A 17093-nucleotide genomic window follows, 5' to 3' on the forward strand; every position below is an offset into this window, starting at 1 on the left:
AACTGATTTCCCGCCGGCGCTTTCATGGAGGGAGGGAGGGCGTTAGTGACGGACGGATGACGACAAATTTTTTTTACCCAGAAGGCATTGGCGGCTCGACCCAGAATTCCGATGGGCAGCGGGGACTGCGGGAACTGTGGGATAGCTGCCCACAGTGCACCGCTTCCAATATCGACGCTCGCCCCGTTAGTGTGGACTCACAAAGTCGAATTACTGTCCTTAGTGTGTCCTTAGTGTGGACACACACGTTCGACTTTGCAATATCGATTCCACATATTCGATTTAAGTAAAATCGAATTACCCTCGTAGTGTAGACATACCCTAAGAGTTAAACTCATTGCTCTTTCCAAACTCCCTCATACTTTTAAACATAATATCCCTCTAATTCCCCTTGCCTAGTTTCCTGACCTCTAGGCTGCATAACAGTTATATGATTCTAATTGAGGTAGAAATATTGGTTATAGGTCTGAAGATGTCACATGCCAGAACCTCAGCTGCTGGAAATTGGGATAGCTCCATTAGCTGCCCTAAATGTATAATGAAAAAGTTCAGTTGAAGAGGTGCTCTGCAGACCGTACAGCAAGAGTACAGGAAAACAGTCTTGTTGACTTGTGCTAAGGACTGACAAGTGTAACTGTAGGCAAAAATTTCTTCCTACTCTCCATGGACAGCATAACTTCTGCTGTTTGCTTCGCCTTATCAGTTTGGTTACTTTGATTGCTCTGTGTGAATTAGCCAGTTTCATTGTGTTGCAAGAATGGTACATAAGAAAACTCAAGAGCTGAAATGAATTTAAATCCTGAGTTTCAGACATAATACACAATATTTTTACCATCATGATTAAAAAAAACCCACCCCCTAGCCAACCTTCAAGTCCCTAGAGAGCTCTCTTTAAAATCCCATAGTAAGTGATGCAACCACTGACTCATTTCTATTTTAGGTTCTGACAACAGAGGATGGTATTGTTCGGAGCAAACACCTGTCAGACTATGAGACATCAACATCTCTTTTATAACACTTGGTCACAACAAATGAGATTTACAGACATCTTCATCATTAGTTTAATAATTTGCTATACGTACATTTTTTAGTTTAAAATATCTTTCCATTTGTAATTTTGAATGGCACAGGCTTTTATTCTTAGTGAGCCAATACGAATCCCAATAGCAGCCTTTTACACAACTATATACATGCAGCACTAAATGTGTTTTAACAGCTATTAAGAAAATATATAGAACATGTTGTGATGTTGCACTCTATATGATTTTATGAATATATTCTAATGAGTGTGAATATAAGCTAACTGGAATATGCTTCATGCAAAAGGTCTCTTGTAAGGTATCATTACAAAGCTTATAATCTACTGAGTGTGTTCTTCCTGTTTGTATCAATGTATCATTCTTGTATCTGAAACTAGAAATATGAAATATAACTCTGAGGGCCTATTGTAATTATGAAAAATGTGGGCCATTAATGGTGGTTTGGAATCTTGATGGCTCCCATTAACCAGGACAATTGTCTGTAGATGGCTCTGTTTTACTTGCAAGTCTTCCTGTATACGTGTGAGCATGGTATATTGTAGTTAAAGTTTATTTTTTTCCATGTGTGTATGTATTACACATTCACACACACAAAGAAATAAACAAACATCTACATTTACTCACTTGATAGGTCACTAATCCAGGATGAATGAACCACTTATGGCTTACTGTTCCTAGTTGTGTATCTGTGTGTATGTAATCATACACACAATTAGGAACATTAAATCATGATTTGTTCATTCATGCTGGGTTAGTGCCCTATTAAGCAAGTAATGACTTTTCAGTAACTGATTTTTCATACTTATTTAGTAGTAGCAGATTGACAGTGACAGCCAGGCACAATGGCATTCTGAAGTCCACGTGGCAACCTCTTAGAAGTCAAGGGCAGAGCAAAGATATTTAAAATGTAATATAGTTAAGCAGAGTGATGACAGCATCAAAAACGTGATGGTAAACTTCATAGGATGTGGAAATACCTTCTACACTCTATGCAAAAAAAGTTTTCCATACAGTCTGTTTAGTCCTTTTGAACAAAAACAACCTCCACCCCAAATAAATCTTTTACAATAGGCAACCAACTTCTTGAGTGGTAGTAGGAAGTCAGGTATGTAATAGAGATATTTCTACAGCATATACAGCTTATTACCCTTTACATTTTTAAATCACAATCTTACATTTTGCAGACCTTTGCTTTGCCCTTAACCTTTAGCAGGTTGCCATGTATGCTTTAGAATTCCATGGCACACGTGTACCACTGACTATCTGCTATTATTACCTTAACAGAGATATGACAAATACAGTTGTTGAAAGGTTAGTACTCAGTTACTATTCTAGCAGGAGAGAACAAGCTAATGGGTAATTATGCTACTCCTTCTTCTTCCACTATCAGCGGATTGTGCTGAGAATTTGGGCTAGATTCTCAGCTGGTGTAAATTAGTGTAGGACTGTTGAAATCAACAGACCTACACTAATTTACATCAGGCAAGGGTCTAGCCTCAATCCTTTAGCACTAATTCAATTAAAATTTTACTCTCAGTCAACCTAAGTTTCTACGTGTCACCCTTTACTGCTATTGGACCACCTTCAACATTAGAATCATAGAACTGGAAGGGCCCTCAAGAGGTCTTCTAATCCAGTCCCCTGCACTCATGGCAGGACTAAGTATTATCTAGACCATCCCTGACAGGTGTTTGTCTAACCTGCTCTTAAAAATCTCCAATGATGGAGATTCCACAACCTCCTGAGGCAATTCATTCCACTGCTTAACCACCCTAACAGTTAGGTAGTTCTTCCTAATGTCCAACCTAAACCTCCCTTGCTGCAATTTAAGCCCATTGCTTCTTTATAAATGAAGTAATCAGGGACTGGACTTCTACAATTAATTACTGCATGATTTATTTTTTGTGGTGTTACTGTGGGAAGAATGGGCAAGAAAAGTGAGTTTTGCATCTTCTCTGAAAGCAGGGGGATCTGTGGGAACAGAGCCGGCTCTACTGTTTTTGCCGCCCCAAGCAGCGCCTCGAATTGCAGCCGCGGACAGCGGGGGCAGTCCGTGTGCCGTTAGGGCAGCACACGCCTTTCCGTGGCAGCGGCAATTCACGGCAGCTTCTGTCTTCAGCCGGAAGACAGAAGCCGCTGAATTGCCCCCGCAGGCAGCTGAACACAAAGCTGCCGCCGAATTGCCGCCACCGTGGAAACGCGTGTGCCGCCCTAACAGCACACAGACTGCCCCCACCGTCCGTGGCGGCAATTTGGCGCGCTGCTTGGAGCGGCAAAAACACATGGACTGCCGCCCCTTGCAGATTGCCGCCCCAAGCATCTGCTTGGAATGCTGGTGCCTGGAGCCGGCCCTGTGTGGGAAACCTAATCTGCGTTTCAGATTTGTGAACTAGTTGCTGAGAAAACTCCATCTCCTTTTAATTTCTTTTAATTTAGGATTTTGCTGGCATTCTTTCATGTATGAAACACCCCCTGCCTTTTTTTAAAAGTAAAATAAAAAAATTTAAAAACAAAAAAAGGATCAAGCTTCAACTAAAGCAGTAACAGTGAGTTTGCAACTTCTTACATAATTTTTAAACCGTTCTGCCAAACACTCTTGTATTTTCCTTCCCATATCAGTCCTGTGGCTATAACCTGCATCCATTGAATCAGAGGTGGTCCAAGTAGCTGTAAGTGGGAAGGGAGGTGTTCATAAGACACTCTCTCTAACAAGACATGGCCACACTATGACCACGTCTACATGGCACTACAGCGACACAGCTACGGCACTGTAGCTATACTGCTTTAGCACTGTAGTGCACATACTTCCTTCAGTGGCGGAAGGAAGTTTCTGTTGATGTAGGTAATCCCCCTTCCCGAGCAGAAGTAGCTACATAGACTGAAGCATTCTTCCATCGACCTAACTGCGTCCACATCCTGCTTATATCAGGGTGTAACCAAAACCAGAGTTTAGGCTGGCATAGCTATAGTGCTTAGGTTTTGTTTTTCATATCCCTGAGTGATGTAGCTATGTCAATCTAAATTTTAAAGTGTAGACCAGACCTATGAAACAGTTGGAGAGCCCCTGTTATGGCCCATTTACAACAAGGAAAAGCCAAGCCAGAGTTAGTTGCTGTTCTAGATAATGTACAGCAGGAACACAAAAGTATTTTCTAGTTAAAATGCAATATAGAACACAACTATTTTGGAATTATGTACTAGGAGGTATTAGTGTTTGGGAAGGGAGATGCAGAAAGGCTCTCTAGCTAGCCAAACACTATTTTAGTTCTGGGGCTCACCCTCCCATGTCTCACATTGTTTGAGTAGTAAAGGAACCACCTGATGTTCAGATTCATTTCAGGGAAAGGGAGGGCAGAGGGTAGGTATGATCAGGGCCGGCTCCAGGCACCAGGCACCCAAGCTGGTGCTTGGGGCGGCACCTGGAGGGGGGCGGCGGCGCGGCGCTCCGGCCGCCGGGGGGGAGAGCCGAGCCACAGCAGGGCTCGCCGCCCTCCCCCCAGGGCTCCGGCCGCCCTCCCCCCCGGCGCTCTGGCCGCCGGGGGGAAGAGCTGAGTCCCCCCCGGCGCTCTGGCCGCAGGGTGGGGGGGGAGAGCCGAGTCCCCGCCAGGGCTCCGGCCGCCCTCCCCCCCGGCGCCCTGCCCCCGGCCACCGGGGGGAGATCAGAGCCCCCGCCGGGGCTCACTGCCCTCCCCCCGGGGCTCCCCCCCCCACGGAGGCGGCCGGAGGCTTTTTCGCCTGGGGCGGCGAAAAAGCCAGAGCCGGCCCTGGGTATGATGGGGGCTAGTAGACATGTTTAGAAATACTCAAACTTACTGATGGATAGATCAGGGGAGGACAGGGACCTTGAAAGGTCAGTGACCTTGAAAGGTCAGTATTATGAATGCAGTTTTACTCAACAGCCTAGCCACTCAGGTCCTGATCTAGCAAAGCACTTAAGCCCATGCTCAACTTTAAGTACCTGAGTAATCCAACTTGTGACTTACTTGCTTAAAGTTAAGCATGGGCTTTTCTGGATTGAGGACCTAGGCATTTGAAAGTGCCAAACCAGATTTCTCCTTGTATTTGAAATTTGAAGGTTAACAGATCTTCCTTTTGTAAAGACACAGGGCCAAATCCTCTGCTGATGTTAATTAGTATAGCCCCACTGTAGTCAATACATCTGTGCTGGCTTTCGACAGCCGAGGAGCTTGTGCACTTTTTTGTAATAATCTGAAAAGTTGCTTCTGCCCATAACTCGCTCCCCATTTAATATGCATCAGCCAAGTCCACTTACTAAGTGGATCATTTTTACACCCATATTCCCTGAGATTCTAAAGGAGAATATTGCTTAAGAAAGCAGCAATTATTTTACTTTTTTGAAGAGTAACAAGTCATATGTTATCATTCTCTTTATAATCGATGACAACTTCAAGGGAAAATGCAAAGCTGGCTGTTTATGTCATCTTACACTGACTAACTTAACATGTCATAGGCCTTTTTAGCACCAGAGACATCATTCTGGCTTAGTAATTCCTTCCAACAAATATAGAAGGGTGTCCTCATGAGAAGAAAAAATCTTTTCCTCTAAAATTGTTTACAGTCCAGGAATAGATCATAATGAAAAGAATGGCTTCACAAAAACCTAAGGGGCTGTCAGTCCACTTATCAGAAAAATATTACTACAAGTGCTACACATGGGTCACTTACCCTTTCCGGTAACTCCTAGTGGTCTGAAAGTCAGGGGGAAAAAAAAAGCAATATCAACAGACAGCTGTCCTAGTGGGCACTGGATAGACAGAATGACTAGCATTGCTGAGCTATTTAGTCATTGCCAATGGAATGATGAGCTCATGTTGCATAATGAGTCACATATTCACTGTGGTTAGACTGTAAGCCTAACTCCCTCCCTCAGAACACCCCCACCCTATCCTGACCCCGACACTAGGTCTGGCTAGTTAACACATGTGGAATGAGAATGCACCTACCTCTGAGTTGGCAGCATTAGGGATGTACTTGGATTCCCAGGTTGGAAGATTATCTCACTCAGTCTAAGTTCTCCCAAAGATATATAAGCTAAGCTATCGTGGTGAGTCTCAGCAGAGCTGACCTGAGCACTAGGGGATTTCAGTCATAAAGGAATACAACTTACAACCATTGGCAAACATGATGATGCTGAAAGTAGAGGAGCTGGTAGGTATAAACTACTTTTCATTCACGATTATTGTTATTTCAGGATTTTTATTGTAACTAATCAGTGGGAATCTTTATTATTACAGGTATTTAAAGGACAACTATCACTATGATATTCTGGTACATAATTATATCTATTATACCACATTATGCTGGGAGGAACTTGTTTTAATTATTCCTTGAGTGTTGAGTTCACCATGTAATATAACAAAGTAGTTGACTGGGTTTTGTACTGGAAGATGACTCACCAGAAGGAATGGTGTAGCCTGGCATTGGTTGTATACTTTTTACTTTGTTTTTAAGCTTAGTTGCTGTATTTATATGCAAATCACATATTTAAAAGGTGCGCACTCGGTAAAAGGAGAAAGAGGTCTAGATGTTAATTAGTGCTCAACCAGGGGTACACGTACCGCTGGGGGTAGGCAGAGGTCTTCCAGGGGCTACGTTAACTCATCTAGTTATTTGCCTAGTTTGACAACAAGCTACATAAAAAGCACTAGTGAAGTCAGTACAAACTAAAATTTCATACAATGACTTATTTATACTGTTCGATATACTATACACTGAAGTGTAAGAACAATATTTATATTCCAATTGATTTATTTTATAATTATCTGGTAAAAATGAGGAAGTAAGCAATTTTTCAGTAATAGTGTGCTGTGACACATATTTTTATGTCTGATTTTGTAAGCAAGTAGTTTAAGTGAGGTGTAACTTGGGGGTACTCAAGACAAATCAGACTCATGAATGGGGTACGGTAGTCTGGAAAGGTTGAGAGTCACTGGTCTAGATCACATAAGCAAGACTGTTTCCTTTGTACTTTTAATGTAATGTTGAGAATCACTAACAAAAATTCCTATAAACTGTTTTTCATGGCTTAAGGAGTTTTTTGAAAGATAGGCTGAACACTACAGACTAACAAACTTGATTTTACCAATAAACTGAGCAAACACGACAAATGTAGAGGAACATTGGAATGTTGTTAGGAAACTCCTTTTCCTCCCAGAGGAATACTTTTAAGATGGAACTGCTGTATAGCATAGTTAGTAAACACTGGAGTTAAATTCTTTGGCAAGGTCCCTCCAATTTCTGCACTGCTAAATTCTCCAACAAACCAAATTGTGTGACAGTTTTTGATTGAAATAAATCCCAAACAGCACCATGCTATCATCCAAGGTTAACACACACACTTTGAAGGTACTTTAGCAATCATAGGAAACATTTTCAAGGACTGTTCTCATTTGTATTGTGTGCATAGGCTACCTAAAGCTACCATTATCCAGCAACATTGAAGTCAATGGGAACTTTACCATTGACTTCAGTGGGTGAGGAGCAGGCTCTTAGCCTATGTATCACACCTGTTTTAATTCTATTGTATGTGTCGGAATTGGACTGCAAGGTCCCAGAGACTAGCATATCTTCAGCTATGTCTGCACACTGCAGCATGCAGACTGTGCTTGTAAGTAATAAGGAATGATTTTGCACTGACAGGAAGTTGATCAGGTGGCTTTAATGTATTTTTCCACCTTGTGCTTCTATGACTTTCTGATGAATGTTACACAGGATAGAAATTAATGGGAAAACAGAAAGAGATGTTGGCTTTGTAGTCAGACACTTGCTGCAGTAGTACTACTGTTATCATAGCAGCAACCAAGACCCAGCCAGTCAGAAAGGGGATTCAGAACTTCATAATCCACGCTAGCTGGTACAGTGCTTGATCCAACACCCACTGACATCAATGGGAGTTTCTTCATTGATTTCTATAGATGTTGGATCAGGCCATTAATGAAACTGCAGCAACCATTGTCATAAAGCCAATCCTGTTGTAGAGCGTGAGTAAGCACTGGGCTCCGACTGTCACACACACACAGTCTAGGGACAGATAGAACACTTACACATAGGTTTTTTTAACCACTGCTGCAATCACAAAACATTGTGTTCCCTTTTACAGGTGACAGGGAAGAAGAGTGACAATAAAGAGACTGGAGATTTCCTTCCTGAGGACTTCAAAAATGGAGAGTACGAAACTGCTGTAAGATTAGAGAAACAAGAAGACCTGAAAACACTCCCTGAACACTCCCTGACCCGAGGAAACCTGACCTATGAAAAGGAGAAAAAGCTACAGGCAGAGGTAAGTGCTTTGGTTTTGTGTTCATTTTTATCATCATGTGGCTGCTGTACTGGTGTAGCCCTAAAATGCCACATGGTTTTGTTCTAACTAAAATAATTTTATGATGAGCTTAAGAAGTAAAACTTTTGCAGCTCACTACCCAGTGAGAAGGACAGAGGACCTCCTCCGAAGTCCAAAGAAAGGATCCTATGGACTTTGTATCAAGCCAGTAATGCTATCAAGCTGCTTCTAAAGCTCTCTTCATTTGTAATTTCTAACTGAGAACTAGGAATCTTTTCTGTCCAGAAGGTACCTGTGGCCAGCTGTAGAGTATGTTAAGGAGTGGCATATATGGGAAAAGCTCTCCCATTCATCAACATAACTATTGTCACCATCAGCTAGACAGCCCTTACTCCCCAAGCTGGCACACTCACCCATTCGCCTGCCAAGTGTTAATAGCAAAGTTCTGTACCTTGGCCCCCCCGTTACTAAGGGCGTTCCTTTCCAGAATGCCCTGCCGTGTGCTTACTAGCCAGTGGGAGTCTTTCCACTGACTCAACGGGGCTTTGGAGGAGGCCCTTATTACAGAGCATATCCAAAACAGGGGAAGGTGAAGCTACTTGATTAAAATCCCCCTTAAAAATAGACAAGAAGTGTCTGCTCACCTAATCATTTTACATTTTTAGTTATTTAGGGCCAGATTCTACCCCCTTTACTCTCCTCATGTAGCACTAACAGGGCATGCTCTGGCCCCACCCTCAGATACCCCAGGAACCGCTCAGACTCTTTACTGAGTAGCAACTTTGCATAATTGATTTACATTCCCATTCAGCAACATTACATACAGTGCATCCTTACCTTTACGGCTTCACCCCTTTCCTGCAAGGCCTGGGAAGAACAGAGATCACCCTTTCTTAAGATCATTAGGTTCAGATAGTCCTGCTTACTCCTTCTGTGGCCCCGGTACTATCTTCCTATAACCTTAGTCTATCAGCAGAGAGGTATAACTGGATCATCCAGCCTCCCAACCTGATCAGCTAATTAGCTTACACCTTCCCAATCAGCCTTCTCAAGGCAGCTGGCTGATGCCTAAGTGATCAGAGGGCTGGCTCACCTGCTAGCTTCCAGGCCTGTCACAAGCACCGGCCTCCGTTGCGTAGTCCTACTGAAGTCAAGAGAACTATACAATATGGGTAAGAGTAGCAGAATCTGGCTCTTGAGCACTTAGTTTTTTAGTCATTGGGGCCAAATTCATACTTGTAAGCAGGTGTAACTATAGTGACTTCAGAACAGCTGCACCTTTTTACACCAGATCTGAATTAGGCCGTAAGCATTTACTGGCACCCCCTTTTAAGGACAGCAATGACATTTTTAGTAGATTTCTACAGTGTAACAATACTGAGTGAAACTACAGGTCAGTATGAACCCTGGGTTCATTTAAAGGTGTATTTTCCTTAAGTTAAAGCCATCAGCTACACAATAATGCAGGAAGAAAAACTGTGGGCCACATCCCGAAAGGTTCTGGGGACATGGAGCTGGTATTTGAAGTCAATAGGAGTTACAGGTACTCAACATCTCTATTTGGCCATAAAATTCCATGGGAAATGATACAATAGCAGAAACAGGAATTTTATGCTACATAGAGGAAAAACAAAAGGCCAAGTTCTTCCTTCATAGCTTGTGCAAATCTACTGACTAGGGAACGCTGTATGGGTTCTTAGGGCAGAAATTAGTCAAGCAGAACAGGGATCAAGGAAACACAGAGGCAAAAATTACTCGTAGATACTTTTGCTACCCATAGTATCAATACAACCATCACAATTCACAGGTTTCATAGATTTTAAGGTCAGAAGGGACCATTATGATCATCTGTCTGATTTATATTACACAAGTTGTAGTATGTCACCCAGTGATTACTGTATCTACCACAACAAGTTGTGGTTGAAAGGTAGAGCCCTGCAAATCTGTGTATATCTGCTTTATATCAGCAAATCGCAGATGGATACGGATCCAAATTTTATATCTAGAGCCCTGCAAATCAGAGGACATCTGCTTTATATTTGAGGATCATGTTCCCGGATCGGATGTGGATACAAATTTTGTATTTGCGCAGGGCTCTAGTGAAAGGGTGTAACTTTTAGAAAGATTCAATTTAACTTAAAGGCTACAAGTGATGGAGTATTAACCAGATCCTTTAATTACCTATTCCAGTGGTTAATTATCCCATGCAGTTAAACATTGACATCTTATTTCCAGTTTAAATTTAGTTGATTGACAGTGTAAACTGCATTGCTGTGCTGAAAGGAAAGGAGTTTTGCATTCCCTCTGGACTCAGTCTTATCATTTGCTTGTTTCATTCAGATCAAGAAGAAAAAGCTAGAGGAGAGACCAAAACTTGAAAACTTGCAAGATCTTGAAAAAATTATTCAGCTGAAGAAAAGGAAAAAATGCACAAAAGTGAAAGTGCCCGTTTTAAAGGAACCTGAACCAGAAGTTATTGTAAGTTCTATTGTTAGAAAGTGCATTCTTTTATGAAAGACTTGATGGGATTTCTGGAACAGTATACAGCTGCAACACACATTTATATTCTGTATATTTGTCTCCATCAGACAGGACCAGTGGATGTACCTACATTTTTAAAAGCTGCACTGGAGAATAAATTGCCAGTAATTGAAAAATACCTGTCAGACAAAGGGGATCCAGATGCTTGTGATAAGGTACAACCTTTATTCTTCTTACTTTGGAAAGATAGCAGCAAAAGAGAACACGGGGTGTAGTTAAGCAAAATTCCAATTTCAATTACATTTTGTAGCCTCTCTTACCCTTTGGCAGCATAAAGGAAAGAGCGTTAACTACAGGAAACTACAACTTATTAAGTTTTCTTGCTTTAAAGGGACCCCCGGGAACAAACACAGTATATTTTACGTAGGAAAGTCTGTATATTTATTGGAAACATGATGGCAATCAGGAAACTCTGATTTCCTTTGGCAAAAGGCCTTTCAATGCTGCAGGATTCCATGACAATGAGCTACAATACAGAAGCCTTTCTGCACAGTTACGAAAACCGGATTCTTTCATTCTTAAAAAGCACAGCTTTGTTTGGATATCCGACTCTGCCACATTCCAAGCTAGGAAGGAACTGTCTGATTCCTGACACCATACCCTGCTTTAAAGTGCATTTGCAACATAGTATAATATGGACGTGGGAATTCAAGAGGTTCAGAAGGTTTTTATTTGAATGCCACATTGCAGACATTACTCATGCCCTTTAAAATGTGCTGGGTAGGCAGCTGTCATCTAGGAGGTTGCTATTAAAATTCAGCAGATTTAAGGTCTCAAAAGCACACACACTCAGAAATGAATCAGCATAAAATGTGTGTTTGCTATCATCCCAGGGTACAAGAAGGAAAAGGATTTCACAGATCTCTGTGCCACACACAGTATTTGACTTATCCCTGTTTTAATTGACAGTATCAACGCACTGCATTGCACAGAGCATGCTCAGAAGGACATCTGACGCTGGTGGAAAAGTTAGTGGAAGCTGGAGCCCAACTTGAGTTCCAAGATATGGTATATACATCTGTTTAAGTTTCTTTGTAAAACCGGCTGACCCATACAAGAGACAGAATTACAGGGTCCATCACAAGTGATTAGAGCAGCTTGTAAGAGTGTACCCCGAAAACAGGACTATTGAGAAGGGAGTATAAGGAAAGGGTGTCTGCCCCTCTTCCTGCAACCTCCCCAAATGGGCTGCTGGAAGATGCGAGGATGAGAAACAGACTGCCCAGCATATCTTCTGTTGCTTATTCACAACAGAGCCTGACCAAAGCCTAAAGAAGAGTAGCAAACTTGGGGTCAGGACACTACTCCAGGCCTGTCACCTCTACAAAGTGGTAGAGATGCCATAGCCTCATCAACTGATCGCAGGTGCACAATACAACCCCAGTGCCTGGGCTGGGATTTCAGCCTGGAGCAGAAGAGAGCACGCTGCTCTTCTGGAATGCTATCCCTAAGTGGAGTAAGCAACAACATTTGCTGCTGCTTCTGCACTTCTCCCCTCCTGACTATTTGCATCATTGTTACACAGCAGGGCTCAGAGAAGCCTCACTTAACTCTCCAGTGACTGGAGGTGGGAGTTGTAGAGGGATGGAGGAACAAGAAGGATTCCCAAGGGGCAGGAGGAAACCTGGGGAGTAGATGGTGAGAGGGACCCCCTCCCCATCTGCAGAACAGCTTGGAAAAGATAATGGTTCTTTACACTGAGCTTTGTTTTTCTTATGTTTTGGAGTCCAAAAGGCATTAAAACAGAGTAAAAAAATATTGCTAGACATCAAAAACCGAACACCAGACTTGGCTAGAATGTTCATACTTGGCTGCCCACAGTTAGGTTTCTAAACCCATAGCAGGCACCCAAATATAAGTAGCTTGATTTTTAAAAGTGCTGATCACTCACTGCTTCCATTGAGTTCACTGAAATTTGTGGATGCTGGACACTTTTGAAAGGGCAGATCATTTAAAATTAGGGGGGCCTCCATATAGGCAGCCAGGTTTGAAAATTTTGGACCTCGTTTTAAATTACTGTGTAGAAAAATAAATCTGCACTTAGTACAGGTTTAATTTAAGGCATGTTATAATCATCAAGTGGCCCAGACACCCTCTACTATTGCCGTGTTGCCAGATCCCACTGCCTTTAAGTACAACATGCAATGATTGTGAAAGATGATAAATCAGCAGGACTAGAGACATTAAAGCCAATTAAGAAAAAGCTGCTAATGGCTACAGCTCAGTGTTCCCTGACTTGCAGTAATTTGATTTAGGTCAGACTGAATTAAAACCAATATTTATTCATTTTAAAATGATCACAATTGTTTAATTTGTTGGGTTTTGGTTCAATTATTTTATGGTTGTAGCTTGAATCTACTGCTCTTCACTGGGCATGTCGTGGGGGAAGCCTGGAAGTTCTGAAATTCCTGCTCAACAAAGGAATAAACAGAAACGCCAGAGACAAGGTATGTTCTTATATGGCTTTTTAAGCTGGATATGAACAATTGATCCCCAGTCCATTATTTTGGCAGCTGTTCTCCCTGTACTGGCTCTAAATCAGATTTGATTATTTTTTTGTTGATAATTTTCCTGCTCCCTCTGATTGTTTTCTCCCTCCCATTTGCTAGTTGCTCAGTACACCTTTGCATGTAGCTGTGAGGACGGGTCAGTGTGAATGTGCTGAGCACCTCATTGCCTGTGAAGCAGATCTCAATGCCAAAGACAGAGTAAGTAAATTATATATTTTACTTAACATAGAGGCTAACTCTCAATTACAATCTAGCACTGAGCTGACAATATGCCTTTATAATTCCACTTGATTGTAAAATGGCTGTGTACTTTGTTCAGCCTTGAATGATGGGTGAGCACACAGAATCTAAGCCAGTAATCAATCTTCTTTTGTTTGTTTTAGGAAGGAGACACCCCACTTCATGATGCAGTGAGGCTGAATCGTTATAAAATGATTAGACTCCTGATTATGTATGGAGCAAATCTACATATAAAGAACCGTGTAAGTAAGATTAGTACAGAATCTTCCCATCAGAAAAGTTTCATAGATCTGCAGGCCAGAAGGAACCATTATGATGATCTAGTCCAGGGATTGGCAACGTTTGGCCCGCGGCCTGCCAGGGTAAACCACCTGGCGGGCCGGGCTGGTTTGTTTACTTGCCACATCCATAGGTTCGGCCGATCGCAGCTCCCACTGGCTGCGGTTCGCTGCTCCCGTCCAATGGAGGCTGCCGGAAGCGGCGCGGGACAAGGGATGTGCTGGCTGCAGCTTCATGCAGCCCCCATTGGCCTGAGGCGGCGAACCGCGGCCCGTGGGAGCTGCGATTGGCCGAACCTACGGATGCGGGTCAAACGTTGCCAATCCCTGATCTAGTCTGACCTCCTAAATAAGATTAATTTAAAGTAGAACGTATTTAAAAATGGTTTCTGTTTCATGAAAAATTTTCAGTACATTTTTGAAAAAATCAAATTTTTATCCAACTCAGATTTAAAATTATACTCCACCTTAAATCTACCTAGGTGACCTATCTTAAAAAAAAATCCAGAGATACTATTCTTTTGGAGCAATTCTTTGTTACAACCTGTTGCACTTGCACTGAATGTTTATAATATTTTAAACATCACAAACTGCAGTTGACTCTTAACCCCCTAAAAAGAAAATCAGCTGATGGCTGGTCTTGGCTGTGTCTGGATGAATAGAGTTAATTAGTAACCTGACCAGCTGGACCTGTAAATCAATTGAGGGAACTCTGGCTTAAGCAGAACGTTTAAGATTAATTTCAGAAGCCCAAAAACTGACCTTTTGCATTTGGTAATTCTGACAGTAGCAGCTATGGAGTAACAGGAAGATGTCTGTAACCAGTTGTTAAAATACAGCAAATTAGCTCATCCCCGCTCACGAAATCAGGACATTTTTTCCCCAAAGCCATGTCAGGCTGGAAAGTGACCTCTATTGCCGTCCATCGCCAATTTTTGCAATTTGATTTTTTCCAAATTATCTGCCTTGCTGCCCAGGGACAGCACTTTGCTAAGACTTCCAGGCAACTTCCTCAGTCCACTCTATTTAGTCCCTCTGTAACATAGTCACTAATGACCATATTCATCAGCATATGTATGAAGAATGATGAAGGGACAGTAAGTGCTGAAAGCCAAAAATCTGCTCTCTTAGGCCTTGTCTACACAAGTTGTACCTGTTTAGCTTAAGGTGTGATTTTTAAAGCTGTTTAAACTACTGCAACCCCCTATGTAGACACTTATTTCAGTTTGAGTGATTTATGGTTTAGCTAACCAGATTCCTGATTATTTTGTTTTAGCTTAAATTAAACTTTGTGTAACTGAAAGCATTAGGTATTTTAACAGATGAAATTTAAAGTGTGCTTTATTATTGATCAGGATGTTTACTAATAGGGCCTGCTCCTGCAACCACTGAAATTAATGGATAGTTAGCCGATAACTTCAAAAGGAGCAGGAATACCTCTATAGAGCGGGGCAGTGGATACCATGGTGATGAGTTTGAGCCAGAACTTAGGTGTCATCAAATATAGAAAGACCATACATTAGACATATGTGTCTAACACACAGAACTAGAAGAGAACAGGGACATTAATTTACTTAAGTTTACCAACTGAAATTAAACCTGGTTCCCCTCACTCTTTTGAATAGGAAGAGAAAACCCCTATGGATCTTGTTCTTCACTGGCAGAATGGCACCAAAGAGATATTCAACAGCCTTAAACAGAACTCCCACAAGAACTCCCATATAAACACATTCTGAAGAGAGAAAAATTACTTGCCTGGAGAAAAGTAGTTTCCTCTTCAGCAGTTTAAAAGCACCAACCAACCTCAAGAAAAATTGCACTGAACATGCTATTTTTACTGAAGAAAAAATTTATATCCTATTGGATTATTTGTAGCTGCCTTTGTTGGAATACTCTAGAACAAAGATTCAGAAATATTTAAAGACAGTTTGTGTTAAAATTCCATTGATTTAAAGTTGCTTTATTTATTTTATTTTGTTAGTGGTTCAAATGATTATCATTGTTGATCTTTGTCAACAAGTCATGTTACCGTTGTTTTTATACAGAGCGCTACAGTTACTACTGTGATAACGTGAATCAGTCAGCAATATTAACACCCTTCCCGCCCTTATCTTAGTCAGCAGTCCAAGTGTACTCCTATCAAGCCTTTCAATAGACCTAATTAGCTAACATGTCATTGTTGCCCTGTCTCTGTTAACTCTCAGTATTAGAGTAAGCTGGTAAAAATGAGTGGCAATATGTGGAAGACAGTAGAAAGCAATGGAAGGTTTACTAAGATGCCAAGTGGAATTAAAGGAACAGTTCAGTAATTGGACTTGTGTTGTTTAGCCATTGATAAAGAAGCCCAAGTCTAACATGAAGTAATTGTTTGGTTGCCGGGTCAAACAATGTTCTGAAGGTAAGAGGACGATAGTGAAGGAACATGCACCTCTGACAAGCTGGTATACACTGATTTAAGGAAAGACAGATGTATATTTGTAAATGTGTACTGCTTTTTATGTACATTTTGTATTGATCTTATTTAAAATTTAATAAACTGTGTGGTTCTTTTTGTCTCCAAGTGTATTCTGCCAGGTAGAGAAGTGTATGGAGGGAGCACCATGATGCTGCCAGACAGTCCGCTTCTTTCCCTTTGTTAGCTAAATGATTAGGTGTAGTTTCTTTAGAAAATTACTCAGCTACCTGGAGCTACCAGCTCTGAAGTACGTTTTAATTATTAAACCCCTTTTTAGCTTCATTGGTGTGGGTTTTTTTTTTAAAGGTTAGACAGATAGTGGTCAATACCGAAGTAAAAATTCAGTTTTGAGTTTGAATAGGCATCAGCTCCTCAGCTAAGTAGTAGTTAAAGCAGAGTCAAACACGATGGGAAGCTTGAACAGCACCAGCCAAGGAAGTGGGGGAACTGTACTCGCCCATGGTGGGAGAGGAAGAGCAGCTCTCCCTTTGCTTCTAGTAGAGAAAGCAAAACGATATTCTCCCCTGCTCTCCCTTACTCTAATCCCTGTAGATGCACCAGGAGGGAGTTCTAGATCTTTTAATGTTATAGTGGGCTTTTACACTGCACTTAATTAAAACCACACTCCAGTGTCGCAGCCCCCCACATGAGAAACTACCACTGCCCCATTGTGTACACCCCTCCCCCAGTTCAGTCAGACTTTAGTCAGCAAACATTAGAAATAAACCC

General features: G+C 41.7%; 1 protein-coding gene across 1 annotated transcript; it reads left to right on the plus strand.

Moving 5' to 3' along the window:
- Positions 1–6003: 6003 nt before the first annotated feature.
- ANKRD1 (ankyrin repeat domain 1) lies at positions 6004–16643 on the plus strand. The gene is made up of 9 exons (XM_024197882.3): positions 6004–6209; positions 8161–8340; positions 10681–10818; positions 10929–11036; positions 11791–11889; positions 13230–13328; positions 13491–13589; positions 13775–13873; positions 15535–16643. Exons 1-9 carry the CDS (start codon positions 6183–6185, stop codon positions 15643–15645), a joined length of 960 nt encoding a protein of 319 aa, XP_024053650.2. The 5' UTR covers positions 6004–6182; the 3' UTR covers positions 15646–16643.
- Positions 16644–17093: the final 450 nt, after the last annotated feature.

The sequence above is a fragment of the Terrapene carolina genome, unplaced genomic scaffold (assembly GCF_002925995.2).
Source record: "Terrapene carolina triunguis isolate 2854851 unplaced genomic scaffold, T_m_triunguis-2.0 Scaffold95, whole genome shotgun sequence".
Lineage (NCBI taxonomy): Eukaryota > Metazoa > Chordata > Testudines > Emydidae > Terrapene > Terrapene triunguis.